A 25,543-nucleotide genomic window follows, 5' to 3' on the forward strand; every position below is an offset into this window, starting at 1 on the left:
GAGTAAACCCGTTCGTGCCACAGCTGGGAGCGCGGTTCTGAGATCACGGTTCCCTGAGGGAGGCAGATGTCCTCAGAGCAAATCTCCACAGGGAAGCGGGAAGGAAGGGCGAGGAGCATGGCGGGGTCACCGTGACCCCCGGGCCCAGCGTCCCTCAGCCGGGTTCCGCCGCCTCCGCCCGCCCGCGGGGCCCCGTCCCGAGCGAAGGCTGAGGGCCTGGGGCCACCTTGTGGCTAATGGAGCGGATTGCGCTAATTCCCTTTAATTTGCTTTAATTCGCGTCTTCCTCTGCCCGCGGCAGCAGAAGCCTTGGCCCACCAGTGTCTTTGTGTGCTTCAGGAAGCCGAGCGAGCGCCTCCGGCTGCTGGCTCAGCTCTGTCCAGGCTCCAGCTCCCTCAGGGTTCCCTGGGAGCCATCCAGCTTCCCAGGGTTACGTGTCCTCTGGCTGCCCTCGTCGGATGCTGGGGCTACAGCACTGAAAACACAAGCGCTGAGTTTTATTTCTTTTACCCAAACAGCCTGGAAACTAGGGACCCTGTTTGTTGACATAACATGCAGATTCTGTTTCCAACACACAGCCCTTCTTCCATTCACAGGAAAACCAAAATTACTGGCTCCAGAGCACCTGGGAAGGTAGTCAGCACTGAAAAACACATACATCTGCAGAGGGGAGGGAGAGCTTCCTATGATCCCTCACTTGCAAGAAGAAAACACAAATCCACATGCTGCTCTCAGACCCCAGGAACAGCCTGGTGACTCATCAGACAGATGACACTGCTGTCTGAGACCTGGCAGCAGCTCCAGCAGAAGGTGGCATTGCACTCTTCACCCCAGGCCTGCCACTCAGAGAAGCCTCTGAACCCCTGTTCCCTGTTTTCCTTCCTACCCTAACCAAGCTTCCTCTCCTCTGGCCACCTTCCCATATCACTGCATCAGTGCAACCGAGATCCAGACCTGGGTGCCAGGCACAGCTCGGCTGACACACATCTCACCTTAACATGCTGTTGGCAAGGAATGCCAGTGGGACAAAATAGAGACAAAGCAGATCTAGTCAGGAAAAAACATAGATTTAATGGAATGAATGGAGAAGCTCCCAAAGTCCACACTGGAGCCACAGCTCTGACTCTGACACTTTACTCCAGGGTCAGTCCTTCCTTTCTGCCCACCAGAAGCCTGGGGATGCTCAGGAACACTGGTGCTTGATGTGCCCCTTCAGAGCTCTCTCCAGGGAGAGAATTAAGGTGCATTGCTAACTCCACACAGACCATCTTCATGGCAGCCTCTTCATCAGCCCTTCAAATCTTCCAGAGAAGGGAGCTCAGCCCAGAAATCCCTCTCTTCTTGGTGAATGAAGAATCCTTGCGTTATCCAACATGTGGCAAAGGCTGTATAGAAACCATCCTGGGGGGAGGGAGGAAGAGACACACTGGTCCTAGCAATGAGATTCGAGCTCTGTCAGCATCAGGAGGCCAGCTCTGGTAGAGGGAAGGGGCTGCTCTGTGCCTGGCCTGGAAGGCAAGTCCTCAAGTGGGCAGGTGAGTTGGCGGAACCTCTGGAAGGCAAAGACAGGCACTAAACAGCTGCAAGGACAAAAAGTGACCTGGGCCCTGCCCTACCAGTCCTGAGTTTCATTCAGCCAGCCAGGCCCAGCTGCAGATCTGCTCACTAAATGCCAGAGATGTCCAAAGTAAGGACAGTCAGTACTTCAAAAACTGAGGGGATAAACTCATCTTCCAATCACCTGTCCCAAGGCAAGCACTGAGCACATGAGGTATCTAACACAGGGGTAATGGAGAAAAGCTCTGTCCTCCATTTGCTCCAGGCCAGGGCTAGAAAACAGTCTGAAGGAAGGTTGGTGACAGGAAAGTATCTCCAAGTCATGTCCTCCATCAGCACAGAGCCTGTGCACGCAGAATTTGCTTTAACTGGGACAAGTTCATAAGGGGTTACTCTCATACCACATCATGCTGTGCAGTCTTGCCTTGCCTCTGCAGCTGTTCCCACTCCTCCCTGTGTGTGCTGGACACAGGGGTCAGGGGCCCATTGCTGTCACAAGCCATTCTGGAACACTTGTAGGAGGCAGGAAATGAGAGGGATCCTGGGGGTTCAGGACTGTTTGTGAAACCTCACCCTGAAATCATGAGCTGTGGCAGGGATAGGATGCTCATCTGGAGCAAGGCCTGGTTTTCCAGCTCCCTGCTTCTCCACTGTATTACAGGGCAACCAGCAATTCATCACTCTGGAAGCAGGACAGACCCAGAGCTCTAAGACTGATAGCAACTCCAAATTCGCAGTGACTGCTGCCATTCCAACTCTGTGGCCTCAGCACAGACTGGTGAACTCAGCTCCAGATCCCCTGAGCATTATGGTCAGCTTTCTCAGAGCAAGTCCTCAAGCCTCAATTAAGGGCAGCATGGAGACCATCTTTATCCTCTCCATCTAATGACCTTTTTCCTGGTGGTACTTGCAAAGAGACAGAAGAAATTTAAAAAGGCTACCAAGAGGCAACAGCCAGCTTGGAGCAGCCCTCCAGCATGGCAGAACTTTAAAAAACAGGTCTGTTATAGCAATTAACTAATTTAATGGATTTATTCTGGGCTCCTTCCTAATCAACCTGCAACACACAAATGATTCTGCTGCAGGGCTGGAGTTCAACACAGAAGCACAGCCCCATGCCCTGATCCCAGAGCACCAACCTCACCTCTCTGAGTGAGCCTTTGATGGTGGAGAGTTTGTAGATGACCCAGAGAGGGATGCAAACCATGGAGGAGAGGGCCAGCAGCCATCCCAGAGTGTCTCCCCACCACGGGTACACATACTTCTTGTTGTATGTCAACGGGGTGTATTTGATCAAAGAAAACAGGAAGGTTGCCTGGCAAGGTGAGAGAGATCAAGAAAAACAAGAGAAGGAAAATCAACACCATGAGAAAAGAGAGGTTTTCCTGGTAAGTACACATCTGCAGAGAGACTCATGGTAAAAAAGAGCCCCTCGGGGCAGCAACAGAAGAGACATCCCTTAAACAGGGTTTGCATTGCCCCATGGGCAATGTCAGAACCCAGGATATTCCTCTGGCTGCCCTGGAGGTCTCAAGACCATGGCAAGGGGCTCAGAGCCCTTGGAACAGAGTCAAAAACACCTGTGCCTTTGATTTTAGCCCACAGAAAAAATTACAAACTTTGTGTGAAGATTTACAAGCCACAAGAGTTTGAGTAGAATCATAGTTAATATGTCACAAGGTGAAAAAATAGAATTTTGGGGATTTAGAATGGGGGTTCAAGAAGCAAGATGGAGGAATCTGGGCATGTCCTGTCCTTCTTCTTGTCCTCCATCTTCTGCTGAGATGGTGACACTGTTTGATTGGTTCAGAATGTGGACAGACTGTCTAACATAAATTACAGGTATTGGAAAATTATTGTAAATAATGTACACGTAGTTCCTAGTATAAAAAGCTAACACCACCCCAAGGGCAGTCAGTGTGCCATAAACCAACCTGCCAGACAGATCTCAGCAGGTCAGAGAAAAAATGTAATAGATAAGAGAAAAAAACAACCTTAAAAAACAGAACTGACAAATCTCAACTTCTTCAGTCACAGAGCTGGGAAAACAGACTTCCTAATACCTCAGGAGCCATTTCAACAACAAAAACCCAAAAGGGCTACACTGGTCATGACATCAAGGAGCTTGTCCCACCAGCAAACACCTCTGTCACAGCTGAGCCTCTCCCCATTGTTTGAGCCCCACGCCTGGCCCCCAAAGCTATAAGCAACAAATGGCCCTCATAGTCCAGGCCACATAATCCCCTATATATATGCACATCCCTCTGTATATATGTAGGTGTCTGTATCTCAGAGGCACCCAGCTCTGCCCATCTTCCTCCCCCACAGCTCTTCCTCCTGTGTGTCCTCACCATGCAAACAGCAGGGGTGATGAAAAGCCAGCAGTATTTGATGACGGGCCACGGCCGGTAGCCGATCATATCTTCAATGTTATCATAGAAACGCTCAGCACCTGCAGAAGAGAGCAAGGATGGGATCCCTCACTGCCACCAGGGAAGGAGGGCAGCAGGGTCTGCACGTCCAGGGTCCTGCTTCACCATTCTTTAGGTGCAATAGTCTCAGCATAGCCAACAGTCAGGTCAGGGAGTTCCTCAGGAGAGTGGCCAGCTTCAGTCTTTGTCCTGGACTAACTTCCTATCCTCCCAGAACAGCTCAATAGGTCAGCAGGGCCAGCCCCTCAGCCTCTCCAAGGCTAGGACCTCAGCACAGGTTTTACCCATATCTGGTGACTGTCAGGACTGTGAGACAGGGCTCTCAAAATGTTTGAGTCTCAAGCCCTCTGACCACACATTGAGAAAAGATTTTTCAGATAGCTCCAATTCCCCAAGGAAGGAGCATCTCAAAAGCAGGAACACATAGGAGCATGCAGGGGATATCCACCAGGGTGTTCCTGTGAGGAAGTCCCTGCCAGTTGAGTCCAGGGGCACCAAAGCAAAGGTTTGGTGCTTCTGCCCTGCACTACAAAGCAACTACCAAGTTAAGCTACCAACCAAAACTTTGAGAATGAATCAGACAAGACTGTGAGAGGCCAGAGCTGTGGACCGCCCCCAGTCCATACTCACCATAGACCCAGGCGATGCAGAGAGTCTCAAAGATGGCCACAAAGAGCAGGCACATGCCACTGGCAGCATAGTAATCAAAGAGCTGGAAGACATACATCCCACCCTGGGAAGGCCCAAGTGGGCAGCAAGGTGAGAGAGAGGGGAGAAGAATCAGGCAAAAAGCTAGAACCAGAGCAGAAAACAAACTCAATATCTTCCTCAGAGCTGGAGGCATCTCACTCTCTGGGGAAGAGTTTTAGCCTACAGAAAAGACACATCCCTTGTGCCCAAGGCCCAACAGAGACATGCAGCCACGCTGCTGCTCTCAGGAGTCTCTGCAACCCTTCATTTCCATGCAGGGCAGCACAGCAGATGGCAACTGACTGCCAGAGATTGTGGGGATGTTTTAGGAGAAGACAAAACCTAGGCAACTCTTGTAGCTGGAAGTGAGAAAGGAAACCCCCCTTTAAGATACACAATCCATCTGATTGACTTTAAATTCCCAATTCGCAGAAGGAAATAACTGCACACAGCCTGGCTGTTTCACTGCCCAGGTCTGCAAGGCTGCCTCCAAAACAAGCCTATGGGTAAACCCAGGCACAATGTTGCATATACAACATCAGAGACAGCTTTTCCAAAAGTTATGCCCAAATGAAAACAGCAAGTGCCAAGAGCATTCTGGCAGCATCAATCCACACACTCGTATTGCTAGGCAGAGTTCAAAGTTTTAAACAAGAACAGTTTAGCTCCCAGACAATTACAAGGGGAATACAGAGGGTATCAGTATAATAGATAAGGGGTGCCCTGAGGCCTGACAAGTTTCCTTATAGCAAGTGTTCCTGTAGCTCCATTCAGGAAGAAAGAGAAGGACAAGGGCACTCCCCTTCCCATGCAACAGGCTACAGCTGTAAAGGTTTGGTCTGTGTCAAGATAAATTTATAACCAAAACATAGGCTGTCCAGAGCTCCAGCTATCAGTCTTGGCAGGGCAAGTATCAGGACTGTGACTGGCACAAGGAGAAAGGGCTGGAAGGGAAAACACGAACAGCATGAGAAGGGCAGGCATGCCCCAGCCTCCTGCAGGCAAAGGGCAGCAGGATGGGACTCAGCAGCAAGCTCTCAGCCCCAGTGTAAGACCTCACCACCCACCAGGTCCCACTCTGTCCTGACAAGTACCATGCAGGTGGTCTGAGCCCAAAATACCTCTGTGAGCATCACCAAGCCAACCAGATATGAGAGGATGGAGACCACCAGGATGAGGGTCTCCCGGCGGTTCTTCTTGCGGAAGATGGTGGGGTACATGTCCACAAGAGCTGTCACCAGACTCTCCACGCAGACAAACTGCAAAAAGCAGAGATCCCACCTCTGTCAGCCCATCCTGACCAGCTTCCCAGCCCCACTGGCTCCCCCCTCAGCCAAGCTGAAGCCTGTCCTGAAGAGACAGTGGCTTTTGTCTGGTAGGGAGTCACTCTGCTCCTGCAGCTTTACCTGGCTGTCCAGTCCCAGCAAGACAACCATCAGGAAGAAGAAGCACGCCCAGAGTGGGGAGAAGGGCAGCATGACCACAGCCCGAGGGTAGGCGATGAATGCTAGGCCAGGCCCTGCAGGGAGAAGGGCTTTCAGAGCAATGCCACAGCAGCAGCACAGCTGGTTCAGACCTGCCCGAGGCAGCCACCCAGCCAAGGCACAGCTTGGGGCCATGCAGCCTCTCACTCCAGTAATATCCGTGCTGTGCATGAAACTCAGGCTCCTGGAGCAGGGAAGGAGAAGCAGGAAGGGAGGTAAGGGGACACAGCAACCTCTGGCTGCTTCACTGTGGCAAGGGCTGGGAGCCAGGGGAAGCCTCTGAGCCCAGGGAGCACAGCACAAGCCTGGGGATATGCCATGCAGTCACCTCAGCACCCTTCCCACAAGAGACAGCAGCTGCCTAATCCCAGCCCTCACCCTTAGAGGCAACTTTTATTAGGCTCAAACCTACTGCATCTCCATACTTCATGACTGTGCACTTACTTGCACTCATTTCTCCCTGCTTTTTGGAGGCACAGAGCAAGGGATGGGAATCTGCAGCTGCAGGCTTCCCCCAGTGGCTGGGGGCTCACGTGGCAGCACCCCCAATGCCCCATCCCACCAGGGTCTTCACTCACCTGACTCAGCCACGTTGGCAATGGGCACACCCTGCTCCTCTGCCATGAAGCCCAGGATGGAGAAGATGGCAAAGCCAGCCACAAAGCTGGTGCCACTGTTGAGGAAGCACAGGGCCACACAGTCCCTGGGAGAAGGGGGAAAAGCATCAGCCAGCTATGACCCACAGCTCATGGCAGCCCCCCAGGACAGCACCTGCTTTTCTGCCCCGGCCACTGTGTCTCTTCCAACACACCTCAGCTTGACTCAGCACCAGGAGCTGCAGAAAGATGCTCCAGGCTGGACAACACAGCAGGACTCCCCCAAGGGAAACCTTGTCCAAGGACAGCATAAAGATGCATTGCTCACCTAACCCCCTTGCTTGTGAGGCAGTCTTCCCACACATCTAAATGCCAGGGGTTTTTTCTGTTTTTCCCCTCTCTCTCCTCTGGTCCCTCCTGTAGCAGCATGTAACAGTTCATTTTTGTCTGAGAAGGGAACTTTTTTTTTTTCTTTAATAGATTTCTCAGACCAGTTACAATCTTCTGGGTTCTCACACTACTAGTTATCTCCTGGTCTTTGCATTATGAGAAAAAGATAATCACAGCCGTCCAATTTATTTTCTCTGACCTATTCCCTTTTGTCTCTGTTTCATCTCATTCTCATCCATCAACACTTTAAACTGAACATCTCTTATCTACCCAATTCTTTTTTATGTTTGAGTCTCCCTAGTTCTCTTGTGACTGCAGCCCTGGGGACAACAATAACATTTGCAGCATCATTCTGAGATATTCTGAACCAAACTGAATGCACCCCTTCTGGCATTTCATGGCCTGCTCTGACTTTATTAAATGTTACTCTGCAAATCCAGCGTGATTTTTCTGTATCAGAATATAGCATTTTTGTATATTGTATAGCATTTTTGGGGCTTCATGCTCCTCTGCTTGCATGTTAACTAGGTCAGAGCCCCTGCATCATACAAATTCAAATCATTCCTTCCAAAGCACAGCTCCTTGCACTGTCAAGGACTGCACTGCACCCAGCACCATTGCTCTGCCTTTGCATTTGGTTTCTAAGGCTCAATGAATCTCCCAGCTGGAAAGGAAGGTCACACTCCACCAATCCCAGCTACACAATGGGAAGCCCAAACCCAAACCTCATTTCTCCAGTTGCTATAAAGTGCCTGATCTCCACTCAAATTATATTCTCAGTAATTGATACAAATTCTCACATGTTTCAAATAGTTCCTCGTCCTTCCTGGTGTTTCTCCCTCTTTCCCCTGGATGTATCCATGACAGGTCAAACCCTCCTTGGAAAGGAATGGGCTGAAAGGTGTTCTCCCATTATCTGGAAGGTGGGAAGGGGTGTCATGGTAGAGAGTAAAATGAGGGGATGGCCAGATCAAAGAGATCTCTGCAGATTTACACCTGAAAGGGAACCAGGAAGACCTGAAGAATTCCCTTGCTGTGACAGGAGACAAGAAATGGTCAACACTCTTTGATGCCATCTTGGACCACTGCCATATGAACAAAGGTTTCTACTGCCCACATCCTTCTCCAGGTCACCCAGAATAGATGACCTGGAAATAACAAAGTACCTGGCCTGGCATAACAAAGTGGGGCACCATGCTGATGTCCCTCTCCCTTGCTAAATCCTGGTTCTGTCTTCTTATCCAAACAAGCCTGTAGAGCACAGGATTGACTTATTAAAACTGGGTCCCTGCCTGGGAGAGGCTCGTCGAGGTTTTGACACCAAAACTAAGACCAGTGTTCCTAGAAGAGTCAAACAGCACACAGGGTAAAAGCACAGGACCACGTGCAGACAGAGGTCTCTCCCCTTTCTACAGCAACTCCCAGCTGCAGTTACAGAAGGTCTTTACAACCCTTCTGCTGAGCAGCCCCTGTCATCATCTCCATGTTACATATTAGACTGGGGATGCAAAGGGCTAATGTCCAAGGACATGTTGAAGGCCAGAAACAGATCCATTATCTCTTCTTTTCTTACAGCTTTTTCTCTCAAAACTGAATGTGGGAGAAGGGACATGAAAAGAAACAAGCATCCTAGCCCTGTTGTTGGAAAAGCAGCCCTGAAGCAGAAATTAACCCCTAAAGTGAAGAAAGATGCCAAGCAAGGATCATGTAGCCAGTGGTGTCCCTGGACCTTTGATGACAACAACCACAGTTTTGAATTTAAAAGACGGAGGGAGAAGTCAGTGCCAGGAGCAACCCAATCAGCAGAGGAAGTGTGGGAAGAGAGGTGGCCTCTTCTCCCACAAGCCTTTTAACCCTGGGGATGGATACACCTCCAGCAAAATGGGTTTGTTTTCACTGGACCACTTCAACTCAGCAGCCTGATTCTATCTGGCAACCTGGTCTATTTCTGCTCCTGCAGTCCAGCATGCAATAAACAGAAGTGACTTCTGCAGGCTCCTATGTAACCATATGAGATAGCACACAGGAACCCAGAGCACTGACAGAGTCACTGGGTCCAAATGAACCACTGAAGGATAAATCACAAGGGGAAAGCACTCCAGTTGAGAGCCATTAGATTTCACAGTTCTGCTTTCCCTGTAGCTGCCTGTTCCACCCATGTAATAATGGAGGCTATAGTGTGGGCTGGGGTCACAAAGCTAGTGAAGAAGATCTAACTTTGCAGAGTGTGGAAGAAGGGACAGACAGGCAATTCCCTTGGGTATAAAGCACAGAGAACTGGACTTGGGGAGAAAACACCTGGAAAGAGTTTTCCTATGCCTTGAGTAGAAACAAAAATCATGACACTTGCAAAGGCCAGCAGATCCCTCGTGTTCAGGGAGGGGAAGGCTCGAGGCAGCAGTTACCTGTAGCAGTTGTTATGGTATTTGTTATAGCTGCCCAGAGCTGTCAGGCATCCCAGACAAATTGCATACGAAAAGAAGATTTGAGTGCCTGCATCCATCCAGACCTGCAAGGGAGATGCAAACACAGGTGAGAAGACAAGGCCAGCACAGACACTGCACAATGGGATGGGAAGGGCCCCAAGGCTGCTGTAAGCACCAGAAAGGCCAGGGATCAGAAGGCCAGCAGGACTCTGCATTGAAACATGACTTTTCTAGAGGCAAGTTGCACAATGCCAGGAATTACAGTGCTCAGTGATGCACCCAGGGGGGCTAGGCATGCCAAAGGGAAGGGATACATCAGGACCCTCATCCACCTAAATTATATATAGCTCTTCATCACTACCCTTCTTTCTTTGACAAATCTGCAGCACCCTGTGGTATTCACATTCCCTGAACATGATTCCTTAGCCCAGGGTTTTTCTCCTGGGAAGCTGAAAGGCAGCGAGAGAAGCCTCAGAGAAAAGAAAAAAAAATTCTTATTTCATTTGCTTCTCCTGTGTTGTGCTCATGTAGATTGTGTTTGGAGATTGTTTCATTGGATTCTGGTGTGAGTTGTTTTGACTCATTGGCCAGTTGAGGCCAAGCTGTGGCAGGACTCTGGAAAGAGTCACAAGTTTTCATCATTATCTTTTTAGCATTCAGTAAGTATCTTTTTTTGTATTCTTTAGTATAGTATAGTATTCTTTAATATAATATAGTATAATCAAATAATAAATTAGCCTTCTGAGAACATGGAGTCCTCCTCATCATTACTTCCTTTGTTGGTAGACCTGCATTTACAATAGCACTCTGTGACACTCAAGAGCCTTCTAGCAAGAGACGACCAGATGAACACTTTCCATGAGAGCTGAAGGAGCCCTCTGCCACTAGAGGAAGGGCACTTGATTTGGGCAAGCCTAGTCTCCAACTGGCCAGCACAGGAACATACAGCTTGTGGTGGTGGCCCTTCCCTCCAAGACCTAATATAAATACTCCAAACTTTAAATGAAATTCAACTGGGGAGGAATACTAGAAATAAACAGAGCTGATTGCTGCAAAAGGCAGCTCCTAAAAGAACATACAAAAACACTGTTATTCCCATGAGGCCCTTTGCTCTCACTGTCACTAACACATCCCAGGGCTCTGAGGCTGACATTTGTCAATGCCAAATTTCATCTGAAAGCCTAGCTGTGTGCAGTCACCAATTCAGGCACTGTCACTGCCTACTGCAGACTACAGCAAAAGCAGGAACCAATGGTGGGGAATGAAGCAATGACAAAGATTATTAAATAAACCTCTGTTCTCTAAGATCTTTTTTTTCCTAGGGGTTTTATAAAACAGAGATAAGACAATCATTCAACAATGCTGAAACATAGCCCCATTTTCAAGACAAAAGAAAAGCAGAAATAAAATATTGCTGGGACAACTTTATGAGAAAAGTCTCCATTTGACTACACTCTCCTCTCCCACAGTGGCAGTGCCAGTAAGTCCTCAAACAGCAGCCTTGCCCCAGAGCTCCTCTGAGAGGAACAGGAGCCAGTGGAAAGCACCACAGCGCTTTCCAGAGGTTTTGATGCCTTCAAATCACACCTGCATCTGTCAACCAAGACCTCATTTCCTGAGGCAATGGTTGGCTGGCAGCACCTGCCCAACCACCCCCATTGCTCAGGCCTCCCTTACCAATGCATGGTTCTGCCTTTCCCCTTTTGTACTGGCCAAAATACAACCATGTGGTGACAGGTTTTGTTTTATATTTACTTCTCCTTACTGGGCTGATGAGCCTTATGAAGGCATGTTACAATCCCATTAACTCCCATTTTCCCAGAAGAAATTCTGGATTTCGCTCAAGGCACAGAATAAATCCTCTCCCCGCCCACTGCCGCAAACCCCAGCAGGGAAAGAAGGCGAAGTGCTGCTAGGGCTAGGTTTGGTGAAACTGCTCTCCCTGACTGTTCTGCAAGCCACTTGCCTAACATTCAACCCCACAATCTTCCAACCCCATGGAAACCCCGGACTCTGGGTTTCAGCTCAAAAAGGGAGGGAGATCCAATCTCTGATTTGTAAAATGGGAAGGGACAGGTGATGAGATAGGACTGGAACAACTAATTTGAGGCACTGGGAAGTCAAAAAAGTAATTGACCTCAGTGTATCTTACTCTTTTTAGAGATGAATGGGAAGATGGGTTTAGAGAGCAAGGTATTAAATTTTTTTCAGTTCAAAAACATTAGAAATAGATCAAAGCCCTTTTAAAATTGATTCCTAAAGCATCAGTGTGCTCTTGGGCAGCACGGGCACAGCTTTCATTTTGCAGCTACATTTTAGGCACAGCAAGGCACCAAGGTGAGCTGGACCAGCAGACACCTTTGCATCAATAATTTAAACATCTTTGCACAGACTGGAATCAAATGCTTTGTTAGGTTTGCTTTTTATTTTGCTGTTCATTGAGAGAGCTCTTGTTTTCCATCAAATTTGAGCTCAAAACACACCCTCTCATGGGGTTTGTAGCTCTTATAGCTCAATTTGTCAAGATAACAAGACTTTTGCCATTAAACTGCCTACCCCACGCCTGTCATAACATTAGACTCAGTTGATGCTTTTCTACCAGATTTAACAGTTGTCAGAAACCTTAAGGATATCAATTACCTATGAATTGCACAACAGTTAGGGAATGGGAAAAAGACAAGAACTCAGGGTCCCCACTGAGCAGAAAGCTACAGGGAAGAAGAGTCAACCAGTGTTAAATATCACATAAATCACACGAGCAAAGGAGAAATACCCCTCAGGCAGGAAAAGAACTGGTGCTTCACCAGCCATGGTGGAAGCCAAATATCAAGAGGCCAAGCTTCATTAGCTCTGTGGTTTATGGCATGGCTCATTTCTAAAATCCAATGATAACCCTGACTTGTGTAGCAGAGACCAGCATGGGGTCTGTGGGCTCCCCACTTCCCTGCCTGCTCTGCCCAGTCTCACACCTGTGGGGTGCACACTTGGCTGTGTGGAAGTCCAGCCCCAAAGGGATATCTTTAGGGAATACAGGACCTGCCTTAGCATATGCTCCTGTTTGAAGCAAGGCAGCCTGTCACTGAAACTGTAAATAAAGCTAAGCTTGACTTGCAGAGCTGATGATCCTACTTAGCATGACTGTGAACACCAGCTCAGGCTGCCTGCACATTATTTCAGGCATTAAAATGTTACTGCAGCTCTTGGGCCAAAGAGTCATCTACAACCTTCCCAGTTTCCTTGCAATTCCTGACTGCTTCCCCCAGATTTCTTGAGGGGGCAAAGGACTGCCACAGGACTGATGCCATGCGTGCTCCTGACCCACTGGTGATGGGGTCAAGCAGCAGCAGCAAGTCCCAGGACTGTGGGGTCACTGGGAGTGGAAAGGATCCAGCCACCTCCAGCAGCACCACTGCCCACCCAGCCCCACAGGGCTCATGGGGGCTACACAGACCTGTTATCATTATATTGCTAAAGTTCCATACCTTCTTGGTGATTTCTCATGGGCACCTCCTTGCAGCACAACCAACAAACTCCAACTCTCTCCTCACCCAGCTAACCCACTCTTTTGTAGCACTCATCTTCTTTTTGGACACAGCTGTGGCCTATTAAGGGCAGGGCTGTTCCTAATCTTTGGTGATTGGTACAGCTGCAACTCCTCAGGTATGAGACTAGCTTCTGCACTACCTTTATTTTCTTACATTCTATCCCTCCACACAGACCATTCACTTCAGCAAAAGCAGCTCAAACCTTTTCTCCCCAACCTGCTGCCTGTGCTCATTTCTCTCCCTGTAGTGACTCAGAGAAATGGTTTTTTCAGCTGTTCCCAGACCAGTCTGACTAAAAGGCCTTGCAGGGTCAGGCAGTGCTCTTTTTCCACTGCAGATAAAAGCATCCTGCTGTTCTCTGGCCACTGCTCCCAAAGAGACTGGTAACATTTATCCTGTTCAGATTTTGCTGGCATATTGGCAGAATGGGTATTTTGATTTAATTATTGTCTGCATTTTTCTAAGCCATCCAGTTTATTTAATTCATAATTCGAATTCTTTGAATATGTTGTTTGGTCCAGTTTACAATAGCCTCCTATTCTGTTTTTAGCCAAAACCTTTACACCTGAGCTGCAGTTATTCAAGATGGCTATGGCCATCCCTCTGTCTCTTAATTTTCTCTTTAATATTCACTTTATTACATGTACTGGAATTTAATAGCTCCCAGTACTGAAACAGGTCCTTCCTTAGGAAGTTCTCAAAGCATTTACATAATAACAGCAAAACCACTTTCAAGCAAAACATTATTGTGGATGCCATACATCAAATATAGGTGGCATGCTGAGAAGCACTGAACTGTCCCCATCAGCAAGCAGAGACAGCACAGCACGGAGTGGGTACATGCTGTGAGGAGGGTCACACTTGGTGTAATACATAGCAGAGAGCAAAAACCAGCCAAGTCTTCAGCTACAGTTCAAGCAGCATTTCTTTTGCTCACAACATCACGGCTCACGAGTCAGCCTGGGGCACCGGCACTCCCACCAGCCACCCACTGCACCACACAAACACATCCCTGCCTTGGAAAGGGACATGGTGACTCCTAAGGTTTTACTGCAAGACTCCCAGGGCTCGATTTTCAGCACACTGACATTCCCCTTGGCTCAGGGCTGGCCCACAGGCCCCAGCCCAAAGAAGCAGCCCATGTCCCACCGTGCTGCACCAGCACAGAGCTGAGGCACTGCCACACAGCTCAGGGCAATGCTTCCCCCATCCCCATTCATCCTAGCAGAGAGGAGACAGGGAATGGGGCGCTGGCATTTGTGTGCCTGTTCCATCTGCCCAGCACCATGTTCCCAATCCCAGAGCCCAATCTGCTTGGAAAATTCTCCTCGGGAGTGAGGAACAGGGTTTTGTTCCCCAATTTATCTCCCTCTGCCAGCACTCAAGGCCCCCACAATGTCCTGCCTGAGAACACTGACCTCATGCTATCCCCACACCTCAGGACACTTGGGGGCCTGGAGGGACATTTTGCACCCAGGAGGGCCCTCCCGCAGCTGGGGTTACTTTAAACACCACAAGGAAACAAACAGGTTTGTGGCTCGTCCCAAGGAACGCAGCTGCCTGCCCCGGGGAGGTGCAAAGGGGCGAGCGGTGCTCCGAGGGACGCTCCTCGCTGCCTGGGAAGCCGGGCTTGATGGTCCTCCCCGCCCTGCTGCTTGCGGACAGACAGACAGACAGACAGCTTCATTCCTTCCTGCTATGTCAGCGCTGAGATCAGGCTCAGCAGGGCAGCAGGGCAGGGAACAGGCATGGAGCAAGGAGGCGGAGGGAACCACACGGCTGCGGCTCTCCCCACAGGGATGCGCTGCTCCAGCAAGGCAGAGCAGAGGATGGCAGCCCCGGGCCTCTCTGGCACGGTGTGCGAGCACCAAGCTCTCCCTGCCTGCTGCCCCGTGCCTGCCCTCTGTCCCCGGGGCGATGTGGGAGCAGTGCCCGGCTCGCAGCCCCTCTGCCGGGGCGGTGGGGACGAGCAGGGCCCTGTGGGTGACAAGCAGGGCCCTGTCGGTGCTCATGTCCGCACACGGCACAGCGGGAGCGGCTCCGCACCGAGCAAACACCCGCCCGCCGAAGGGGAAAGCTGTGCAAACCCGGCACGCTGGGTCAGGACACGGCCCTGCTGGGAAAACAATAAATACGGGGAACAAATAATATTTAGGAGGCCTGTGGTCGCCCTCCCCGCTCACAGGGAAGCAGCAGCGTTAGCTGGCCATAGAGCAGCAGCGAGAATGGCCTGGATTTGGGGCTGTGATCCCTTCCCAGCAGGGCTTCAGGGGCCCGTGGTTAACCCAGCGGGTCCCGGCCCTGCAGGATGCACGTATCTCTCATCCTCCCTGTGGTGGCTGGAGAGGTTTATCCTCAGCTCAGCATTGACTGTGAGAGCTGCCCTGGTCCAAACCATGACCTCAGCATTCTCCCTCTGCAGCCACAGGCAGAGTGGGCAGACTCCCCAAAAACACTGGGGGCATCTTCTCTTGCCTTCCCTTTCTGTGCTATCTGTTGGGAAACAAGAGCCATGAGGGAAATCTGCAGGGGCAAACACTCCAAAATCCAGTCCTCAGGGAGAGAGGTGAAAGAAAATGAGAGGGATGCAGGGAAGGATATTCAGAAATAAATGCTCAACTCTGCTGACTACTGGCACCTCCGGTGCTTCCCTGACCCAAGACTGGGTTACAGCCCCCAGATTCAGGGGTCTTCCCATCTGGGATGGGTGGAAAGCAATTATCACAGAAGCTTCTTTCTTTATATAAAAGACTGGATAAAGTACAAGCAAATACAGCATGGTGGGTGTTTTCTGGAAATTTCAAGAGGAAAATAAGAGTGGGAGGCTTTGAGAAACATTTGCTGCTTTCCCAGAGAGACACAAACTCTGAGCACAACAGCAGCCTTTGAACACAACTTCTCCATTCTCACACAGCATTAACCTAAGGAAATTTAGGTAAGACTTGATACCAGAGTGAAAGGAGACTACTACTTTTCTTCTCTTGAAAACAAACCCAAACACACAAGACAGTCCTTTCTGCATCAGCCCCACCCATTCTCTCTTTATATCTGTCTAAACAGTGACTGGCAGTGATATGAAAGCTTCAATCAATAGAAAGCCTGACAGCACCTGAAAAAATTCTTTTAATGACAAGTTTTACACACTTAAATCTTAGTTCTACTCTGAATTCCTCTCATTTCATCTTCTCACTAGTAGATCCCACTATGTATCCCTCTCCTTAATCACATTGATAAATTTCCAGCATTTCCTACGAATAAAACAACTGATAAAACTGATAAATGCAAAGGGTGATCAAAAGTACAAATGGAGGATGACCCCAAGACCTTCTGTTGGTCCTCACTGTGAAACACACAAGATGCATCTGGAGGCACAGCAATGCAGTCAAGGAGTGAGAAAAGACTTTGGGCCTGGTTATGACTGACATGCTAACATCATAATATTAAATAATCTACATATTTTAAAAATGAGCTCTGAGCTCATTTTTTAGATTTTTTTTGTTTGGGGACATACAGTTCAAAATAGATGACCTCTTTGGTGGTTTTGCTGTTATCTGCTCATATTTGAGCATAACTGGCCTTCCTTATTCAACACCTTGGTTTGGCAGTTCTCTGTATGGTCTCATCTACCTATCAACTGCAATTAATTTACCAGTTTAATTATAGGCATTTCACAGATTGAGGAGATGAAGATGAAGGAAGATTTAGGCCACCTCACAGCCAGAAGAGACCATTACCAATCAGCTCAACTGAGCTCTCATAGACAGGATTTCCCAGTTTTGTCCAAGGTCACTTGGCAGGTGGAAAAGCAATGATTTCCACACACCAGCCTGATATTCTGACATTCAATCACATCTCAGTTGTTGCTGCTCCCCTGGTAGAATCTGGTAAATAATTCATCCTCTCTTTTCATGTAGTTTTTCATATACTTTAGAGGAACTTTGATTTTATCCCCTTGCATATTGTTTGCCCTTTGTTAAACGTCCCCTGAGATGCCTCCTCATAAGGCTCAGATTGGAGAGGTCTTTTTTTTTTAATTTCCAAAATCCCTTCCCAAGCACTAAAGAATATTCCATTTTTCAAGGCAGTACAGAACTGCTGGTAAACAATTACAGTTCGCTGTCCTGTGAGCACAAATTAATTATAATCAGCTCGGTCCTCATGGGCTGGGAGGATTCACACCACAGTCCCTGCACAGAGACAGGAGGGCACAGTCACACACATATGTGGGGCTTGGGGCACTAACCCTTCCATCTCTGATGAGAAGACACAAGAGAATACTCAATACTGTTCAACAGGGTGGTTAAAACATGCTAGAGGAAGGCAACCATTGCTGCCAAATCCTGCTTTTCTCTCTCAGAATAAAGCATTCATCAGGGAGTGTGGAGTGGGGAGGGAGAAGCAAGTTTTCCTCCCTTGGTTCAGCAGAGTTTTCCTCTCCTTGTTCAGAGCTATCCTCTTACTTTTGAAGGGTTACTCTGCCTTTCTGCCAGCATTTCCTAGGCTGGAAGGAAGATCTGCTTCTAAAGCACAGGCTGCAATTGAAAAGGTTTGCCAGGACAGACCTAATGAGGACACAGCTAGAACCAACCATGTCACGCCTGAGGTGGCTTAGTTCAGTCCCCTGGGCAACACAGCCACGGTAACAACAGGACTTTTCACGAGAGAAGGAGCACCACTCAAAAATATTGTTTCATTTCAGGAGCCTCTCGCACCTCATCAGTGCAAACAGAGACACAGTCACAGCAAACACAGACCTGTTTTCACCCTTCCATGCTTTTCTGCACCTCCATGCTGATGGAGCAGCTGTCCTTCCCACCTCCTGCCATACATCCACCAGCTTACGCTCCTATTTGCAAAAGTAATAACCAAGGCAGCACTGGTGCTAGAGCAGAAAGAGTTAATGGGGTTACCAAGGGTTTTGCTGGCCTATTTTCCAGGCAGGCACCCTTTAATCTCCTTTGGAAACACCTTCACACAAAGGCTGGTACAGTAGCTCAGCTGGAGCCAGGATTTAACATGGAAGAACTTGTCCCAAAGAGATTAAAAGCAGCAGTCGGGCGCTGACCCTCCTGTCAAACAGGCAGGAATTTCTCACCAGGGATGGCAAGAGAGAAAGGCAGCCATGTCCCAGGGACTGCTGCTGCAGCATGCCATGGCTCCCACCATCCATGCACCCAGCATGCTTCCCAAGGAAGATGGAGCAAATGTGCCAGGAGCAGGGCTCATCCCCACAAGCTGCCAGCACAATGCAAAGGGCACCCCGTGCACTGTCTGGCTCCACAGCAAAGGAGCCTCCCCAGGAAAGGGAGGCATAGCTTGCACCACTGATGGGAAAGGACTAAATCCCACTGCCTGTACCCCTGAGCAATTCAGACTCAACTCAAACAGGAAAACAGCCCTGGAGGGCAAGAGAGCAGGGACTATCAGAAATGACACCAGTATCACAGCTCTGCCTTATGGCCACAGAGAGGCAAAAGAGAGGTCAGAAAGTAGAAACTGGAAGAAAAAGAGTAGGAAAACAGAAAGGAGAGAGTGAGGGCTGCCAGAGGAATCCATGCAAGCACAGCTTAGCCATTCATCCCCCCTTCCACCTTACCTGAGGGTCTCCAAGGCGACTGATGTCTGGGTAAAGATAAAAGAGGATTCCCTGGGCTGCCCCAGGTAAGGAGACTCCCCTGATCAGCAGAACAATCAGCATGACGTATGGGAACGTGGCAGTGAAATATACCACCTGGGAGGAGCAGGAAGGGACAAGTGTGAGAGAGCAGCATGGGCCCGAGCACAGAGTGCCAGGCAGCAGCACAGCACTGATCCCTGGCCTGGAGAGCTGGGCAGGGAACAGGTCAGGCTGCTTTGCTCAGTACCTTGCTGTCTCCTGCAGTAGAAAGAAACACACTTTAAAATGCACTCAGGAAATGTATGACATGCCATGGCATGTCTGGAGCCAGAGAAAATCTTTCCAGTCCTAGAGCAATCCAGACCCTGAACCAGGCTGTCAGCAGGTTGGACTCAGAGTGGGTCTTCTGAAGCCAGTGGTGTAATACCTACATGCATCAGGGAAGGAGCTGCCCCCAGTATCCATCTTCACATCCCTACTCCAAATAAAGTCTGACACACAGTCTCTTCTCTGTAGCATTTAGTGGCAAGGGTGAAGGGTGTGCAGGTAACACCTTGAAACATGATGGCCACTGAAGGACCATCAGGGACAATGCTGGGGGTCCCCAGCTCAAAGCCAGGGCTGGCAAAGGGGGTGTGCCCAGCCCTTCCCACTGCAGTGACCTCATCATGGGCATTTCAGGCAGAGCAGGGCTGCAAGTCTCAGAATTGCCACTAAGGATGCAGACCCAAAATGTGGTATTCACATGCTCTTTGAACAGAGAGAGACATAATTCTCTCTCCCAGGATTTTTCCTGGGGAAGGCAGTGAGAAAGCTCAGAGAGAGAAGAGAAAACAATTCTTATCTCTACTTGCTGCTCTGTTGTTTGGCACATGGGGAGCGTGTTATGGAGATTGTTTACAGAAAGGGATTTGTTAATTGGACTCTGCTGACGGGTGTTTGGACTGATTGACCAATTAGGTCAAAGCTGTGCTGTGACTGTCTGAAAGGGTCACAGATTTTTCTTAAGTATAGTATAATATAGTGTAATATAATATAGCTTAATAGAGAGTTTGTTCTGCCTTCTGAATCATGGAATCAAGGCTCTTTATTCCTCATCTCAGGGGAATACCTGCATTGATACTTGAACACATGTCCTCTTGCTTTTTGTATCGCTAGCCCCATGAGCATTGCAGACACACTCAGGTAGGCTTAAAACCACTTTTCTCTAGCAAAGGAGCTACATCCCTTGGGGAAAACCAGCATCAGATAATCCTTTCAGGGACTTCTCTACCTCTGGTAAATGTGACATCCAGTTTGGGGACTACCAGGGTACTTTCAGGACTGTTCAGGCTAACTGCTGTAGCATGTTAGTGACAATGACACCACATTGCAGTCTGTTTCCCACACAAACTGATATTGAGAGCTCATGCAACCTCCTCAACAATTCAACTAATGTGATTAATCCTTTTGCATCATTTCCACACCTTAAAGAATTATTGGCCACCTTGAGAAGAGGTTGTTCTTTATCATGCTAGGCCAAAAAAAAAAAAATGTTGCTTCTTCAGGTTTTTTTCTGTGTGGACGTGCTGAGCAAGGACTTGCATCAGCATGCTTAACCTGAATGCTACCCTACAGCTCTTTTCTCAGCTCTGGCAGCTTTGCACTGGAGAGCTCATCTCTGGAGAAAGTGCAAAATGTAATGATGTGAAGTAACCTGTTTCTCACACCTGCCCATCCATCCAGAATGAGTTGCTTTAAAATTCCAAAGCCCACCATCTCTTAGTGGGAGTCACAGGCTGTGACACATCTTTGTCAGTAGGATGTCTGCCTTAGGGGACATCCTACTGAGAACAGGTATCTGATTTCCCTGGACAGTATGACCACTTCTGCTCTGCCCCTGGGCAATCTTTATGGTGTGAGCAGTAATTCAAAATGAGATTTTGCTTTCTGGATCCACTCTGATAGACTCCATCTGAATAAAGCAATGTCCAAAGCACCTGATTCTGTGAGTCCTTCCCCAAGTCAGGACACACTTTCCAGTCATTCCGTTTTGTATTGTAGGACAGGATTTGAAAGATTTCCCATCCTTGAAAAAACCCAATACAAGACTATCATCTCTATCTATGCATTTCATGTGCCCTGCTCTATGTATCTCAGCAGTCTTGGATAACACTGGCACAGAGATCAGTGAAAAATACCTCCTTGCTGAGGCTCTGGATTGCCTGAGTTTTCTGGAGCAGGTTCATCCCAAACACTGTAGAAACCAAGGACAGGATCCTTCAGCAAGTAAATTCCCCATAGTCTCAAATTTTCAAAGAGGCTCTGATTTAGAGCTGTACAGTGACAGTAAATCAAATCCGCAGGTCCTGCAAGCTTAACCATCATCACTGTATTTACCACACAACCAAAGTCTTCCTTCAGGAAATAATGGGATGCAAGTCTAAGCTTTCTCAGCACATGAAAGCAAGATTAAAAACAAAAATCATAAAAACAACTCATTGTCTTTGAACCTTAGTGCACGTTCTTCCAGGAGGCCAGGTTGCACATTGGCTTAATCTCTAAATAACATCAGTTTTAGGAGCTCAGGATACAAACTGGTAGTTGTCTGCCATATGATTTAGATACATATTTTGGTAACATCCTATTGCTTTACAGCCTGTGTGAATTACTGTGTTAAGCTTTTCACTCCACAGTCACTCACACCTCCACCTGAATTTGGAGAATGCTTTGCTGGATTAATATTGCCAAACTTCTAACAATAGGAACATCTGGATCCAATGAGATATTACTCAGTGCTTGGCTCAGACCCAATATTTTTTATTTTTTGGGCATTGTTAGCACTTACATCACTAGGAACCTTGCCGGGATCAGTGTGATCGTTCTGTCACATGCTGGTCAACAACATCCAGGGTTTTATTTGAATCTGATCCACATGCCTCTGCAAAGTGGTTCCATCTGTGACAACCTCCTGCCTGTGGGAGTGCTCCTGGGGTCAGGCAGTCCCTGTGCAGGAGGGTGAGAACCACTGCTGGTCTGAGTAGGGTGATTTCAGCTCAGGGTGTTGACCCTCCACAGGCAAATCCTCAGAATTAAGGAATATTTCTTTCCCAGTGGGGTTATATTCCTACAGCCATCACTTTAGTCAGATTATGAAATACGTGGAGGGCTGATAAACCTGTGGACACTGTTGCTTCAATGAAAGAAGGTTTCTGTTTTCAAGATCTCACCATCACTAGTACTTTTTGCTAAAAATCACTTGCATTTGACTGAGAACTTGTATCTAAAATAGATGGAATTTGTTCTCAGGACTTCCCACACTACGTTTGCTGTATCTTCATATCATATTTGCTGTTATTAGACTGCCTCTGTTTTCTTTTACCAGGCCACCACAGCAAGCAGTTGCTCTTTTCTTCTAATTTTACTCCATGGAAACCAGAAAACCTCATCCCTGCAAGCTGCTTGATTTCCCTGTCATGTTTCATAATCCCAGATCATTCTGGATGCAAGAGAAACTGCTAACACCCATGCCATCAACTTGATAGAAACGGGTGCAGCTAAAGTTTACACCCCATCACACATGATGGCCTGTTCAAGACATGCAGAGAAGACACCATTTATGAAATGCACTAAACCTTTTCATTTCCATCTGTTCTTGCTGGCTCCAGACAAAGCTAGCTGGGAATGGGGTCAGGAGGCAGTGGCAGAAACTAAGTAATGGGGTCAGTGCAAATCAGAATGGCACACTCTGTAACAGACAGCATGGAATGGAGCTGGACAGCAACACCAGTTTTTTCCCCAAAAACTTTACAAGAAATAACTCTGGGGTGACTAGTGTGGGGATAGAAAAAGGAGACCTTTACTGCTGGAGAACATGAGCAACTGTAGGAAGAGTTGGGACACACAGAAAGCATAAAAAGACAACTCCCATGGTGCTGAGGCAGAGAGGGCTTTGGGGCCATCATGGTTACCTTTTTTTATAGTTCATGATTTTGAATGTTTTCCAGCTGCACTTGCCAGCAGAGGCAAAAACATGCTGCTTGCTCATGCTGTGGTGGGAAGGAAGGGAGCATGCAACCACCCCAGACAGAGAAATGCTGCAGGGTCTCCTCAGCCTGTGAATGGAGAGGGACTAGATGGGCATATACACCTTGGAAGTTTAGGCTCTGAGGTGCCTCAGTGCTCCCATCCTTTCCTACCCAAAAGCACAGAGCCTGGCTCACACTCCTGCTCCACATTGAGCCCTACAGGCTCCCACCAGCTTAGGCAGACAGTGGTTCCCAGGGGACCTCAAGGTCCTCTCTGAACCTGTAAAAGGTGAGTAGAAGCAGTGCTGTGACCAAGAGGCTTGACCAGAACCAAGGACTCACCTTGCCCGTGGACTTGACCCCTTTCCAGATGCAGAAGTAACAGATGATCCAAGCCAGCAGGAGACACAGAGCCAGCTCCCAGCGGAGACCACCCAGGTGCTGGATGCCATCAGAAATCTTTAGCACTCGCCTCCTGCATTGGGGGGAAGCAAAGAAACATGCAAGGGTCACTGATGCTGGCCACTAATGTTCCCAACACCATGCTGGTTCTCACCTCCTCCGTGCCTGAGGGCTTGGGCGAGACAAGCTGTCTTACTAACAAGGTTCAGGTCTGAGCTGAAAGCCTCAGAGAAATTAAGCAGTGCTCTTCTCTGAAAAATCCTGCCAGCCTGGCAGGTCACACAGGGACACACAAAGTTCACCTACTTTTCTGACACACTGCAATCCTCAAAGTCAGGGGTACACTGCACTTACCATGCAGAATCCATCAGGATCGCCCAAGAAGCAATTCTGTCCAGCCCCTTCTCCCTAGCACACTTCTCTCTTTTGAGGCAGCCACATAATTGACCTCAGGACACAGAGCAGCACAGCATCCCATTCTGGGACTAAGACCCAACCACAACCACCATAATCCCCACTGTACAGTCAGAAGAGGCCACCTAGAACATCCTCTCACAGCCAGTGTGGAGATAAAATCCTGGGCTATGTGTACAAATGAGGTCAGATAATAACAGCCTTTCCATGTCATGTGTGTGACAAAGCTTCCTCATCACTTACAAAAGTAAGGATTCATCCTCTTCTATCTCCTACACCTCACAGTTGAACCTGAGTGTGAAACCCCAGGGTGCAGTCCCAGAAACCCAAGCCTGAGAAGGACTTGCACAGCACTGGAGCCCAGCAACCAGCAGTGTCCCCCCTGCTGCAAAAGACAGCAATTACCCCAAAATAAAGGTGCTGCTGGAGAACCCTTGTCTAAGGCACACTGCTGCCCTCACTGCCCCACAGCCTTGCAGCAGATTGAGAGGGTGAGAGAAGGGCTGGAAAAATCACAGTGCACTCTCAGATACGCTTTGTCATGCTGCTCTTTGCCTGCTTCTGAGGATGTGGACTCTACCCAGTGCAAAGGGTGCCACTGGACTGGAACTAACTGGGGGCTGTACTGCAGCCAGAAGAGACCTGTGGAGTCTGTGTGATCACCCCACTGGCAGGTCAGAGCTCCTCAAAGAAATGCTGGCCTCCTACCTCCCTGCCCAGGGACAGCAGGAACAGATGCTGCAGGCAGTGGAAAAAGAAGGAACAGAAGCAATGGACAGTGGAAATTTCCAGTCCCATGCTGCTTATTTCCCAGTAACACAGGGATGCTCACAGCAGTGGTAGAAACAACAAATTTTCCTGTGTTCAGCCTCAGGAAAAGCAGCCTAAGGCAGGCCACCATCTAATCACCCGTGAGCAACAGGCAGAGGGAGAGCACAGGTGACAAAAAAAAGTTTTAAAACTTTGGAGTTTAAAAGCAGTGTCCCTGTGCTGAGCTGAGGAGGCCCTGGGGGTGCTGTGTGTGTGCTCCATCCCCCCCTGAGGTAGGCAGGGACAGAGCACTCCATGCATCCCAACACAAGGGAAATGCACAGTGGCAGCAGAGGGGTTACCTGCACAGCCATTCAGCCAGGGCTCAGTGCTTAGCTGGGCCTGCTGAGGATCATCAGGGATCCTAAGCCAACATCCTAAGCCTTTGTGACAGACATAAAGCTACTCTGTTGTTGCAGTGTGATGCTATATGATCCCAATACTCTCTACCCCAGGGTAACTAACAAGGGGAGAAAACCATGAACACGAGGGACCAAATTTCAGTGTGAAGTTATCTGACCCTAGAAACTCACCATTGGTGAGTTTCTCTCCTCAGTTTAACTTGCATATTAGTCACCCTATACTGAGGACATCACTCCTTTTTCTATTTTTGAGATAAAGACCAGTGCACATACAAAAGTCACTGCCCACCATGCCAGAGCCTCCTGGGTGCACACTGGTATCACACAGCAGCATGGATTCAAAGGAGAGAGGTCAGTGAGACCAAAAAGGGCAAAAGGTCCAGAGGGACAGGAACACAGCACATCAGAGAAGGACAAAATCAGGTGGCTCTGAGGCATGCCAGCACAGCTCCAGAGCAACACCCTGGGTGCACTGAAGTTAACCTTGACTGACAGGGCTGCCCCTGAGAGCCTTCACTCTGACCTGCTCAGCTTCCCCCCCCTTTGTGTCTTCTTCTGGCAAGGGTGGGTTTATGGGATGTGCTACTGCAGTTTGTCCTTGACCCAGGGAGGGAAGGGGTGTTCAGGCCTGTCCCTTACTTACTCCCAGAACTCGATGACAGGGGACGTGGCGTTTTCACTGGTCACGTTGAAGGTCGAGTTTGCCTTCTGAAGCTCCATGCAGTTCTCTGTGGGAAAGGCCCAGGAAAACAAGAACTGTAAGCAGCAGTGCCTGGAGTACCAGGGGGTCTGAAAAAGCCTTCCCTGTCCA

At 48.7% G+C, this 25,543-nt stretch overlaps 1 protein-coding gene across 2 annotated transcripts in view; it reads right to left on the reverse strand.

Annotated features, from left to right (window-relative positions):
- Positions 1 to 1,048: 1,048 nt before the first annotated feature.
- The window catches only part of LOC118698379 (sodium- and chloride-dependent GABA transporter 2), a 32,474-nt gene continuing 7,979 nt past the window's right edge, over positions 1,049 to 25,543 (reverse strand). For both annotated transcript variants that reach the window (XM_036401618.2, XM_036401617.2), the window contains 11 exons: positions 25,376 to 25,460; positions 23,087 to 23,219; positions 18,717 to 18,851; positions 9,555 to 9,658; positions 6,742 to 6,866; positions 6,086 to 6,198; positions 5,801 to 5,938; positions 4,620 to 4,722; positions 3,909 to 4,009; positions 2,702 to 2,872; positions 1,049 to 1,552 (listed from right to left, as the gene is read on the reverse strand). In XM_036401618.2, the coding sequence (XP_036257511.1) occupies positions 1,433 to 1,552; positions 2,702 to 2,872; positions 3,909 to 4,009; positions 4,620 to 4,722; positions 5,801 to 5,938; positions 6,086 to 6,198; positions 6,742 to 6,866; positions 9,555 to 9,658; positions 18,717 to 18,851; positions 23,087 to 23,219; positions 25,376 to 25,460 (1,328 nt within the window). In that variant the 3' untranslated portion in view covers positions 1,049 to 1,432. The remainder of the gene's footprint in view (positions 1,553 to 2,701; positions 2,873 to 3,908; positions 4,010 to 4,619; positions 4,723 to 5,800; positions 5,939 to 6,085; positions 6,199 to 6,741; positions 6,867 to 9,554; positions 9,659 to 18,716; positions 18,852 to 23,086; positions 23,220 to 25,375; positions 25,461 to 25,543) is intronic.

Source organism: Molothrus ater, chromosome 5 (assembly GCF_012460135.2).
Source record: "Molothrus ater isolate BHLD 08-10-18 breed brown headed cowbird chromosome 5, BPBGC_Mater_1.1, whole genome shotgun sequence".
Taxonomy (NCBI): domain Eukaryota; kingdom Metazoa; phylum Chordata; class Aves; order Passeriformes; family Icteridae; genus Molothrus; species Molothrus ater.